Here is a 13840-nt window from a genome sequence, read left to right on the forward strand (position 1 = left end):
CTCTCTGGCACCAATGGCCAAAGTCACAGATGATATTTCTTCCCCATTGTTATGTTTTTTTCCGGTACTAACTGAAGTTATTAACCATGTCTGCATGCTTTTGAGTTGCTGCTACATGATTAGCAGATTAGATATTTGCATTAAGGAGCAGGCGTACAGGTTTACCTAATAAAGTGGCCACTAAGAAAGCAGAATTAGGCCACTCAGCCCATCAAGTCATTCCATTATGGGTGATTTATTATCCCTCTCTATCCCATTCTCCTGCCATCTACCCCACAACCTTTGTCGCCCTTACTAATCAAGAACCTATCAATCTCTGCTTTAAATACACCCAATGATTTGGCCTCCGCAGCCGTCTGTGGCAATAAATTTCACAGATTCATTGCCCTCTAGCTAAGGGAATTTCCCCCCCCCCCCCCCAGCTCTGTTTGAAAGGAACGTCCTAACATTCTGAGGTTGTGCCCTCTGGCCCTCGTCTCCCCCACTATAGGAAACATCAGGCTTTTCAATATTCAATAGGTTTCAATGCGCTCCCTCCTCAGTTTTCTAAACTCCAGTGAGTACCCTCTACATTCCCCCTTTCATTCCTGGAATCATTCTCAGGAACTTCCTCTGGACCCTCTCCAATACCAGTACGTTATTTACAATTCTTATTAAACAGCAAGAAAAACAAAGATGTTGAATATCAAAAATTACTTACCAAACTTTTTAACACCAAAGCCTGGTGGACATTCGTAGTGCTTTAAGCAAAATTCGAGGTCAAAATAATGGCCTTCAACGCATTCGCAAACACGGTTGTGGGTGCCATTGCACTCGTGTTTAACAAACTGATACTCTTTGCAAAAGACGTTGCAATACTGACATTCCTCTAGGGAGTTCCAGCATGCAGTGTAGTGAGAATCTGGACAAGGGGCACATTCAGTCCTCTTTGACGAATTGCAATGAGCTTTCCGGTAGGTCCCAGGGGGGCATTTTTCACATATGTAAAACTGACGCGACTCATCATCCCAGAACTGGTAGAGGTGATTGAAAGGGGATTGCAGTGATACCAGAGGAAGTAACAGAAGAGGGAGAATGAAGAGCTGAAATGAAAAATAAAGAGAGCTGTGAAGTCCATCATGGCAAACATTCAACAAAAAAGATAGCTTCATCGAATAAATCTAGACAATGGTAAGATAAACATTCTGGTGAATTGTCGCTAGTATTGTTATCAAGGGTGATTTTATGTACTCATATCAGTTTGCAGTTAAATCTATGTAGAGATATATCAAAATCAAAGTTCAAAGTTCAAAATACATTTATTATCCAACTATGTACACCGTATACAACCTTAAGATTTGTCTCCTAACAGGCAGCCACAAAGCAAAGAAACCTAAAAGACCCCAATGTGCAGAGAGAGAAAAAAACAAATCATGCAAACAATGAACACAAGCGAATATTCTGAACTGAAGTCCACAAAGACAGCCCGTCCACAGTTCCATCCACCACTTGATCGGGGGTCTAAGGAGGCACTACACCTTGCCCAAAGGTGATCTGCAGGCTAGTGGAGGGAAAGAGCACCATATACCTCCTTTGGCAGAGGTATATCTTCACCCCACCACTATTAATGTTAAGGGCAGCATCATCTCTACTAATAGAAAATGGAAAATCTTCAGCATGTCACAGGCCCTTCGGCCCACAATGTTGTGCCGACCATATAACTGACCCCAGAAGCTGCCGAGAATTTCCCTACTGCATAGGCCTCTATTTTTCTAAGCTGCATGTACCTATCTAAGAGTCTCTTAAAAGACTCTATTGTATCTGCTTTTTTTTTTAGTGACAGAACATTTTTGTTAGCTTAATAAAATATTGGATGACAAACCTTTAATTCCCAGAATTGGCTGGACCAAAATCAGTGATGAGGATCTTGGAGTCTGATCCCCGGTGAAAATGAAGTAGATATTCCAGTTTTAAATTTCGCTGTGTAATCTCCAGGATGTGTACGTATTTTATCTCATCTAATCTGATTCCTATTCATTATTTATGATAACTGATATGTGACTGTCAGATTAACACTTGAACATGAAAAATGGAAAATATGCTCAGGGTCTATAAAACACTGGTTAGACCATACTTGGAATGCTGTGTTCAATTCTAGTCACCTCATTATACTGTAGGAAGCATGAAGAAGATGCAAGGGGGGCTTATTAGGATGCTGCCTAGATTAGAGAGCATGTCTTATCAGGAAAAGCTGAGTGAGCTAGGACTTTTCTCTTTGCAGTAAAGGGGAATGAGATGAATTGATAGACATGTACAAGATGAAAGGAGGCATAGACGGAGTGGATACTTTTCCCCAAAGTGGAAATGCTGATAGAAAGGGGCAAAATGTTAAGGTGGTTTAAGTAATGTATTTGGAGGGGGTAGGTTTTTTACACCGAGAGCTGTGGATGCTTGGAATATCCTGCCAGGAGTAATGGTACGGCCAGATACATTCGGGACATTTAATAACCTTTTGGATAGTTTCTTGGATGGTGGAGGATGATGTAGGAGGGAAGAATTAAATTGGTGTTGTAGTGGATCAGCATAACGTTGTTGGCTGAAGGGCCTGCGTCGAGCTGTAATGTCCTGTGTTCCATGTTACTACCTAGCCTTCCTACTGGTCTGACTTGACGTATACACATGTATATTGGTGATGGGAGAGTGTGGGCGGGGGGTGGTTGGGAATGGGGGAGACTTGTTTGGAGGCACCGGAAACATTCTAGGAGGTTTGGCTGGCTTTATCAAGGTCAGGGAGTTCTGAGAAGGACAGTGATGTTTAAAGAGCACCTGAATTGTTTAATTGCTGTTTAATGAGAATTGTTAATAATTTAGAATTCCTTGTGTTTTCTCCAGAGTGACTTTCTCTTTGTAGTGTGGTCTCCTGGTGTTTTCTGTTCAAGCTTGCAACATTTATTTAGATAGGTTCAGAAATTCTGTGTAACTTGTATTATTTAATTGGATGTCCAATTTGCTCTAATCATGGGTACTAGTGTAACCGGGTGACCACTGAATCCTATTCATTATCAGTAAAAAGTGGACTTAGGCATCCATCCGGGTAATGCTAGAATGGTTGTCTGTGCCTTTAAGTGGAGATGGTGAGGTCATTATGTATGTGCGGGATAGTGGGGAGACCATTTTGTTTTCTGCTGAAGTAGCTGGTGGGGCATTGGAATTGAATTCCCCCAGAGGTACTGGGCTTGGTGAGGAAAGGTGAGCATTAATTTACAATATCCATGTGAATCCGTTTATGCTTGTTGGCCAATCGAGAATATCGGTAATTTGACATGTTTTACAGGTGGATGCTTTAGATTTTCACAAGTGAAGGACTCGATGCTGGATGGCGTGGCTTGTGCCAAGTTCCTCACCAGCCAAGTAGAAACATTGAAACATAGAAAATAGGTGCTGGAGTAGGCCATTCGGCCGAGCCTGCACCACCATTCAGTATGATCATGGCTGATCATCCAACTCAGAACCCTGTACCTGCTTTCTCTCCATACCCCCTGATCCCTTTAGCCAGAAGGGCCATATCTAACTTCCTCTTAAATATAGCCAATGAACCGGCCTCAACTGTTTCCTGTGGCAGAGAATTCCACAGATTCACCACTCTCTGTGTGGTGAAAGTGGTGTAGGTCAGTCTTCCTGTAATTTAACTACAAGGGAATATCTTGTAAAAGCTGTGCCAAAGTGTACCTTTTGTCTAACTTTATTGTATCATGACTGACTGTGCATGTAACAACGTAACGTGAATGTTTAGTCTCTGTTTGGGGGTTCAGCATGTGTGTACTAAAAAGGGTGTAGACATCTTAGATGAGATACATGCGCTTACACTTTTTGCTGCTATGTATAAGATACAGGGTTGGGGGGATTCTAATGTTGTTTGTATTGTGTTTCTTTAGAATTGCCACTACCGTATTAGTACTGTTTTAGTTTTGTGCGATTTTCTTTGTATTTTTATACTACATATGCAATTCATCGATACATGAGTGTGTGAATCGACGGTTAAACAGAGATTGTAACAGCAGGACCTGATTATAACATCGTTCGTTTTGTTTTAAGATCCTCTTCTGGCACTTAAACATCTAAAACAGATGAAGGAATTAAAACCAGCAAAAGTATTTTTTTTTAATTTTTAAAAATATATTTATTTATTAATTTTTAGAAAATTACAAAGAATAAATGTGATGATAAAAAAAGTGAGAAAAATAATATTGACCCTCCCCCCTCCCCTTAACCCTCCCCCCCTTAACCCTTAGGGCAAAAGTATTTGTTGACCTGAGTGTGTACTTTTCCCCAGGCGACTCTAGTTTTGAGAATTTGTACTTCTCACAGTGTTATTCAGCTGAGCCACTGATTTTCCAATGGAGTTCTTATGAATCATCTCTGCAATGGAGTCTGTCTTTCCTCTGCACTTGAGTTCTGACATTGCCAGCACACATGGAGACAGAGACCTAGTAGAGGAGGTTAAATGGAAGCCCTTCATTTGCAGGGGCATTGCCAACCAGACTTGAGGTTGATAGAATCTTAATTTGTAAGGACGTTAGAGATTACAGGGAGAAGGCACAAGAACGGGTTGAGAGGGAAAATTAATCAGCCATGATTAAATGTCGAACCAGTCTCAATGGGTTGAATGGCCTAATTCTGCTCCTATATCTTACGTTATTATTGTATAGTCTGGTACAGAGCAGCAGATTACTGAGGTGGTTTGGAAACAATGTTATTTTTACATACGTTAGCATCATCTGTCACATGCAGTGAAATGTGTCATTTTGTGTTAAACAACTAGCTCAGCTGAAGGATTTTGCTGGGGGCAGCCCACAAGAGCCGCCATGCTTCTGGTGCCAACATGACCGCAACTCACCAAGCCTAATCCTTATTTCTTTGGAATGTGGGAGGCAACATAGCACCCAGAGGAAACCCCACTTGGTCATGGGGAGAACGTATAAACTCCTTACAGGCAGCAATGGGGATTGAACAGGGTAGCCTGTACTGTAAAGCCTTGTTGCTACGCTTGGCGCCCAAAATCTTTGAGTGCCTGGCATTGATAAAACTATCCAGTCCTGTCATTGTTATATCACGGTGTGGTGCAACTGTAAAATAGTGCAGTTGCACTATTTATCACTATTTTATCTTCCTTTGCGAAAAATAAAAAAGACTGTGTAATTTCATCCATTCTGACTCAAGATGAACATAAAAAGCTGACTGATACATGATTTTGTGTTGAGTTGAGTCACCTGTCTCAAGTATTTTCTTGGAATTGGCATTAGCACACATGAAGACTTGGACACAATGTTCCCAGTTACGATGCAAAAACATTGGACTAATTTAATTTTGTTGAATAATGGAATTGGCGCACATCAAATATCTATTTCACTCCTCTGCTGCTTTCAAGCCATACAAAAGGTTTCCTGACATTTAATCTTGTGGCTGTTCCATAGAATGAAACTATCCTCGAGGTTAAATAACATATAATAAATAAGTTTGTGGGAATGAGTCACTCAAATGTACCGTACAGATTTAGAAATATCCACTTTAAACTGTGCCATTCGTACTCACAAAACTTTTACTTAGTCTGGACACAGAAGTTTGGGTAGTTTTTCAGTTCTTTCTTATTTCAGAACATTTGTTCTTCCTCAGAAAGTATGTTTTGTTCAAATTCTTTCTCTATGGTTCTACTTTACATAAACGGGATCACTTCCATTAATAGGTGATGCTGGAAATCCAAAGCAACAATCCCCAAAATGCCGGAGGAACTCAACAGATCAGGCAGTATCTATGGAAATGAATAAACAGTCGACTTTTTGCACCGAGACCCTTCTTCAGGACTGAGAAGAAAGGGGGGAGATGCCAGAATAAAAAGGTTGTGGGGCGGGGGGGGGAGAAGGCTAGCTGGAAGGTGACAGGTGAAGCCAGGTGGGTGGGGAAGGTCAAAGGCTGGAGAAGAAGGAATTTGATATGAGAGGAGAATGGACCATAGGAAAAAGGAAAGGTGGAGAGGACCCAGAGGGAAGTAATGCGTAGGTGAGAAGAGGCAAAAGGTCAGAGGGAGAGGGGAATGTGTTTGCCGGAGGATCTCTTCTCATGTTGAGGAGCTACTTTTCCTTGTATCTGTGCATCTCCATGCCATCTGATACGGGGGGGGGGGGGGGGTGGTCACTGCACAGGATCAGGAAAAATGCCATAGATGGCTACAAACTCTTCTGGCTGCATCATGGGCACTAGCATCCCCACCATCATCAAAAGACAAAGCCTCAAAAAGGTGGAATCCATCATTAAGGACCCCATTATCCAGGATGTGCTCTCTTCCCATTGCTATCATTGGGATGGAGGTACTGGAGCCTGAAGACCCAGATTCACTGCTTAGGAACAGCTTCGTCCCGTCCAGCATCAGATTTCTGTGAACACCGCCTCACTATTTTCCCTCTCTTTTTATGCTACTGATTGCAACTCTACTGAATTTACTTTATTTATATATATACACATCTTTCTTATTGTAATTTATAAGATCTTATGTATTGCACTGCACTGCTGTTCTAAAGCAAGATGTTTCACAATATATGTCAGTGATATTAAAACTGAATCCGTTTCTGATCTGTGTTCTTTCATCAAATGGCAGCTATATGATGTCAGAGAAACAACCATTGACTACCACTCTCTGGCTTCTGCCACGATGCCAATTTTGAATCCAAATTCCTAACTCATGCAGAATGCCAAGCTTCCACAAAAAAAAAGGATAAAATTGTTTCGGCATTATGTGCGTCCTCAGAAGGCAAATTTCAATTGAATGAGAATAGGGCTGGAAAGGAAACCGTCATTTTTCTTTACACAACATGCCAAGCAGTGGAGGAACACAGCAGGTCAGACAGCATCCATGGAGGGAAATGGGCAATTGATGTTTTGGGTTGAGAGCCTCTGGGTCCATTTGGCAGATGTCCTGGTCAGTTTGAGGTTCCAAATGAAAACCGTACCAAACCTGACCAACAGGCAACCATGGCTGCTGCCAGGAGGGTATGAATGAGAGTGGGTGGAAAGGCAATATAGCAGTTAGCACAATCAATCATCGATCGGGGTTCATATGGTTAGGGTTAGTGAGTTGTGGGTATGCTATACCGGCACTGGAAGCATGGCAACTCCAGAGATGCACAAAGTGTGTATTGAAGTGACTGAACCCAATGTTTGGGCATTTAGGAGCTGGGCCTGATTGAACAGGTCAGGGCATCAGGGCCCAAGGCGAGGGATGGGCTGGTTCAACTCGCTGTTCTGTGATGTTTATTGGGCTCTGCGCTGAAACAGGGACCTGTGGACGGACTGCGTTTGTGGACTTCAGATCATCATTTGCTTGCATTTATTGTTAGCATGACTTAATTATTTTTTCTGGACATTGAGTATTCGATGGTCTACTTTTTTAAGTAGGCTCTTTGGGGTTTTTTTGTTTTGTGTTTGCCTGTTGGAGACGAATCTTGATTGTATACTTTGATAATAATTGTGCTCTGAACTTTGTATTTTGAATTTCAAAGTAAATATGACAAATAAATCTAAACTTTATCTTTAGAGAAATTGGAGAAAGAGGAAACTAGGCTATGACAAAATGCAGAAAAATGAACGGTTTGCATGACAAAATGCTACAGATTAGTACAGACAGAGTTCAGACATAAGACATCTCAGAACTCTAAGGGCACCACAGTAGTGTAGTGGTTAGCATGACTCTAGTACTGCTCGGGGTGTCAGAGTTCAGAGTTTAAACGTGGCATCCTCTGTAAGGAGTCTGTACAGTCCTCCCCATGCAATGTGTGGGTTTTCTCTGGGAGTTTTGGTTCCCTCCCACAATCCAGAGACATATCAGTTCGTAGTTTAATTGGCCATGTAAGTTGTCCTGTGATTAGGTTAGAGTTAAATCATGGTTTGTTGGGGGTTTGTGGAGTGGTGTGGCTTAAAGAGCTAGCGGGCCTATTCCACACTGTGACTCTAAATAAAGAGAGACGCAGAAGCAGAATTAGGCCATTCTGCCCATCGAGTCTGTTCTACCATTCCATCATGGCTGATTTATTATCGCTCTCAACCCCCATTCTCCTGCCTTCTCCCCATAACCATTGATGACCTGACTGATCAAGAGCCTATATACATCATATATTTTGCATTAAATATACAAATAACTATCTCAGTCTTTCAATATTCAATAGGTTTCAATGAGATCCCCCATCTCATTCTTCTAAATTCCAGTGAGTACAGCCCAACAGCCATCAAGCACCCCTCATGTATTAACCCTTTCATTCCTGCGATCATTCTCATGAGCCCCCTCTGGACCCGCTCCAGTGTCGAGACATCTTTTTTTAGATAAGTGACCCAAAACTGCTCACAATACTCCAAGTGCGGTCTGACCAATGCTTTACTGATTCTCAGCATTACATCCTTGCCTTTACATTCTAGTCACCTCAATATGAATGCTAATATTGCATTTGCCTTCGTTACTACTAGTATAACCTGCAAGTTAATCTTTAGAGAATCATGCACAAGGACTCCCAAGTCTCTTTGCACCTTCAATTTCTGAATTCACTCCTCATTTAGAGAACAGTCTATGCCTTTATTCCTTCTACCAAAGTGCAAGATCATATACTTCCCTATGCTAAATACCATCAGCCACTTTTCACATTCTCCTAATCTGTCCAAGGTCTTCTGCAGACTCTTTGCTTCCTCAGCAGGAGCCTACCACTCCACCTACCTTTCTATCGTCTGCAAACTTGGCCACAAAGCTATCAATTCCATTATCCAAGTCATTGAGATTTAATGTGAAAAGAAGTGATCCCAACACTGACCTGAGGAACACCACTAGTTGCCAGCAGCTAACTAGAAAAGGCCCCTTTATTCCCAATCTTTACCTCCTCCTGCCAGTCGGCCAATCTTCTGTCCAAGTTAGTATCTTTCCTGTAATGCCATGGGCTCTTATCTTGTTTAGCAGCTTTATGTGCTGCACCTTTTCAAAGACCTTCCAGAAATCCAAGCTAACCTGCCTGTTGTTTCCTTAAAGAATTCCAGCAGATTGCTTGAGGAAACCCTGCTGACTTTGGCCTATTTTGTCATACACCACCAAATACCCCAAAACCTCATTCTTAATAATGGGCTCCAACATCTTGCCAACCACCGAAGTCAGGTTAATTAGCCCATAATTTCCTTTCTTCTGCCTCCCTCCCTTCATAAAGAGTGAAGTTATATTTGCAGTTCTCAGTCTCGAGATCCCAGTGTCTAGAGATATTAATGCTTCCACTCTCTTTAGCTACCCCTTTCAGAACCCTGGGATAGAGTACTTCTGTTCCAGGTGACTTAATCACCCTTCGATCTTTCAGTTTTCCAGCACCTTCTCCCTGGTTATAGCAACTACTCATTTCTGCCCCTGACACTCTCGAACTTTTGGTATGCTGCTAATGTTTTCCAAGATGAAGACTGGCGTAAAATACTTATTAAGTTTGTCTACCATATCCTTGTCCCCTACTACTGTCTCTCCAGTCTCATTTTCCAGAGGTCTACTATCTATTCTTCCCTCTGCTTTACTCTTTGTATATTTGAAAAAAGACCTTTGGTAACTTCTTTTATATTATTGCCTAGCTTAACTTCATATTTCATCTTTTCTCTCCTTATTGCTTTCTTATTTGCCTTCTGTTGGTTTTTTAAAAGCAATCCAATCCTCTAACTTCGCACTAATTTTTATTTTATTGTATGCCCACTCTTTTGCTTTTACGCTGTCTTTGACTTCCCTTATCAGCCACAGTTACCTCCTCCTCCCTTTAGAATATTCCTTTTTCTCTATGAAGAATTGACTAACACCTTCTGAATGGCTGCCAAAATCTCCAGCCATTGCTGCCCTGCTGTCATCCCTGCTAGTGCCTCTTCAAATTAATTTTGGCCAGCTCCTCTCTGTTGTTTCCTTGATTCCTCTTAAAAAACTGACACATTTGTCCCTGACTTCACCCTCTCAAATTGCAGGGTGAATTCTATTATATTATGATCACTGTCCCCTAAGTATTGCTTCAATTTAAAATTCCTTAACAGATCTGTTTCATTACACAACACTGATAAGGTTCATCAGATAAAATGGGATGTAAGAAAAAGGGCTCACAATATGGTCACTGGGTAGTGCCTGCTCAGCTCATTGCTCAAATAGTGTCCCTTGCAGTCACCTAACATGTGCCACGGCAGTGTGACACTGTTACAGCTCTGGACGTTGGAGTGTAGAGTTCAATCCTGGTGTCCTCTGCAAGCAGACTCTGTATGTTCTCCCCGAATGTGTGGGTTTTCTCCGGGTGCTCCAATTTCCACCCACACTCCAAAGATGTACCCATTGGTAGGTTAATTGGTTTTTGTAAATTGTCCTGTGATTAGGTTATGGTTAATCAGGTTTGTCGAGGGTCGCTAGGCAGTGTTGTTCATAGAGCCAGAAGGCGCTACTCCACACTGTGTTGCTAAAGAAGTGAACATCAAAGGCAGGTTTTTCAATACTGTGCGTGGTAGGTATACAGGCCAGCACAGCATTGTGGGCTGAAGGGCCTTTCAGAACACACAGCACAGTACAGGCCCTTCGGCCCACAGTGTTGTGCTGACCTGCTAACCTACTCTAAGATCAATCAGCGCAGGCATGAGTCGGTGCTCTGGGTTCCTCCCATCAGGCAAAGATGTACCAGGTAGGTTAATCGGTCATTGTAAATGGTCTGTGATTAGGCTAAGGTTTAAATTGGGGTTGTCTGGGGTTTCTGGGAAGTGCATCTCGATGGGCTGGAAGGTCCTATTCTGCACTGTCTTTCTAAATAAAAAAAAAATAAATTAAAAAACTGGTGCAGGTCGCAGAATTTCTATTCTTCATTGGCTAATGATTCTTTAGGCAGCGCTAAGGAGAATTCCAGGTTCATCTTTTTCTTGGTAATTCCCTGTCCACTTCTTCACTCAATGTTTAAATCGTAGAGCATTGAACATAAACCATTACATTATAGAACATGACCTTTAGCCCATGATGTTGTGCCAACATTTTAACTCACTCTAAGATCAATCGAACCTGTCCTTCCTACATAGTCCTCCATTTTTCTATCCTCAACTTGACTATCTAAGAGCTTCTTAAATGCCCTTAATGTATCTGGCTCTACTACCAGTGTTGGCAGGACACTCCACACAACCACCACTCTGTATGTAAAGAAATTGTGCCCCCCTGTATTAGTCAGCCACGTGACGTCAGCCAGTAGAATGCGAAAGGTTTGAAAAGAAGACCACCATATCCAGCGGGCAGCGTTCGGAGCAGACAGCAGAGTGGTAGGGCTTTGGCTCAATGGGCTTAGGTTCAACGGGCTTAGGCAGTAACGGGATGAGGCAAAGTAGGTTTACCGGTGTTATTTGCGGAAAGGAGGATGTATGTGTGTGAGGCCTGTTTTCTGGGCTTGGTGTCAGATGTGGGAGGTCCTGGAGTCTCCCAGCCTCCCCAGTGGCCATGTCTGCACCAGGTGCGTTGAGCTGCAGCTCCAAAGGGACCAAGTTAGGGAGCTGGAGATGCAGCTCGATGACCTTCGCCTGGTCAGGAAGAGTGAGGAGGAGGTGATTGAAAGGAGTTATAGGCAGGTGATCACACCAGGGCCATGGGAGACAGACAAGTGGGTCACAGTCAGGAGGGGGAAGGGGAAGAATCATTTACTAGAGAGTACCCATGAGGAAATCTGCAGTTAGTTGTGAATATGCCCTGGGTTGCTGGGACAGCCGAGATCAGCGGCTGGGGCCAGGGACGCAATACGAAGACCATGTTCTGGGGTCTGCAGATGGAAGATCTTGCGATCCTTGCAGACGTGATAAACTCAAAGAAACGGCGATTGCACACGTTGATCCGACGGAGGATGAAATAACAGACAGGTCCATTGCAAACAGAGAAAAAGGTGTCCCGGAGGCGTGGAAGAGATTGTGATGGGGACGCCAGGTACCTCCTCATGGCAGAGAGTGTCGCCTTCAGAGCTCGCTGGGAGAAACAACGGGAGGCAGAGACAATTAAATGTGAGTACCTGGGATCCTCAGAAGGTCCAAATTGAGAAGCTCGAAAACGGATCCTGAAGCCAACTGCAGTCAGTTGGTGGCAGAGACACATTCCAAGGAAGGATATATGGCTGTAATAGCAGGTCTGGGTCAAAATATGATTGAAAAGTTGAAGGGCCGAAGGAATTATAGATGGGGAGCAGCAAGAGAGGGTTTCACTGAACTCCCGTTGAAGAGAAGATTTAAACTTCTTCAGTGTAGGCATCACTGGCAAAGGCTTTGCAGTAGAATTTAAAAGCAAACACGAGGAAATCTGCAGTTGTGAATATGCCCTGGGTTGCTGGGGCAGCCGAGATCGGCGGCTGGGGCCAGGGACGCGATGGACTCCAGCGCCATTACCGCGTGTTCCAACGGACATGGATTCGCCCTGGCCGTTGACCTCAGCTGTCCCAGCAACCCAGGGCATATTGAAACTCCGGACTCCAGCACCATCAACGCGGGTTCCAACGGCAATGGACAGCTTCAAAGCGATTGCACAACCACCGACTGCTACTCCAACCTTGAACTCCAGGCTGGGTCTTCACATGCTGCGATTGTGTCTCCCTTCTCCCCTTCCCCCTCCACCACTCTGCAATCCCCTCTCCCTCAGATCCCATCGTCAGCTCCTGGGCCCTCAGAGGCTCCACCTTCCCCCACCACCATTCTGCCATCCCCTCTCCCTCAGATCCCATCGTCAGCTCCTGGGCCCTCAGAGGCTCCATCTTCCTCTCACCCCAACCCTCCCCTCTCCACCGACACTACCAGCCTCCCTCCCCCCTCTGATCCCATCCCTCATCCGTGCTGGGTCTTTACCATTCCCTCTGACTTTCAACTCTCTGAGGCAGAGCGCTCTGTCCTCAGTAAGGGCCTCACCTTTGTCCCCCTTCGCCCACACCTCAGCGAGTTCCGCATACACCATGACGCTGAACTCTTCTTCCGCCGTCTCCATCTCAGAGCTTACTTCTTTGACAAGGATTCTCCTACCCCCACCGATGACCCCTTCTCCCGTCTTCAACCCTCCTCCTCTTCATGGACACCCCGTTCTGGTCTTCTGCCTGCTCTGGATCTCTTTATTGTTAATTGCCGATGGGACATTAACCGTCTCGACTTCACCACACCCTGTTCCAATTCCAACCTCACTCCTTCAGAATGCTCTGCTCTCCGCTCCCTCCGCACCAATCCCAACCTCACTATAAAACCTGCTGATAAGTGGGGAGCTGTTGTTGTCTGGCGTACTGAACTCTACCTGGCCGAGGCACAGCGACAACTCTCTGATACCTCCTCTTATTTACCCCTTGATCATGATCTCACTAAGGAGCACCAGGCCATTGTCTCCTATACCATCACCAACCTTATCATCTCTGGGGATCTCCCATCCACTGCCACCAAACTCATAGTTCCCACACCCCGCACTTCCCATTTCTACCTCCTACCCAAGATCCACAAACCTGCCTGTCCAGGTGGACCTATTGTCTCAGCTTGCTCCTGCCCAAATGAACTTATTTCTGCATACCTTGACACAGTCTTATCCCCCCTTGTTCAAGCTCTTCCCACCTATGTTTGTGACACTTCTCATGCTTTGAATTTTTTCAATAATTTTAAGTTCCCTGGCCCCCACCGTCTGATTTTCACTATGGATGTCCAGTCCCTATATACCTCCATCCCCCACCGTGATGGTCTCGAAGCTCTTCGCTTTTTTTTGGATTCCAGACCTAACCAAGTTCCCTCCACCACCACTCTCCTCTGTCTTGCAGAATTAGTTCTCACTCTCAATAATTTCACCTTTGGC

General features: G+C 44.0%; 1 protein-coding gene across 1 annotated transcript in view; it reads right to left on the reverse strand.

Annotated features, from left to right (window-relative positions):
• The window catches only part of LOC132385082 (tumor necrosis factor receptor superfamily member 11B-like), a 62405-nt gene that overhangs the window by 15500 nt on the left and 33065 nt on the right, over positions 1-13840 (reverse strand). The window contains exon 2 of the mRNA XM_059956844.1: positions 701-1082. Within this exon, the coding sequence (XP_059812827.1) occupies positions 701-1082 (382 nt within the window). The remainder of the gene's footprint in view (positions 1-700; positions 1083-13840) is intronic.

The sequence above is a fragment of the Hypanus sabinus genome, chromosome 1, assembly GCF_030144855.1.
Source record: "Hypanus sabinus isolate sHypSab1 chromosome 1, sHypSab1.hap1, whole genome shotgun sequence".
Taxonomy (NCBI): domain Eukaryota; kingdom Metazoa; phylum Chordata; class Chondrichthyes; order Myliobatiformes; family Dasyatidae; genus Hypanus; species Hypanus sabinus.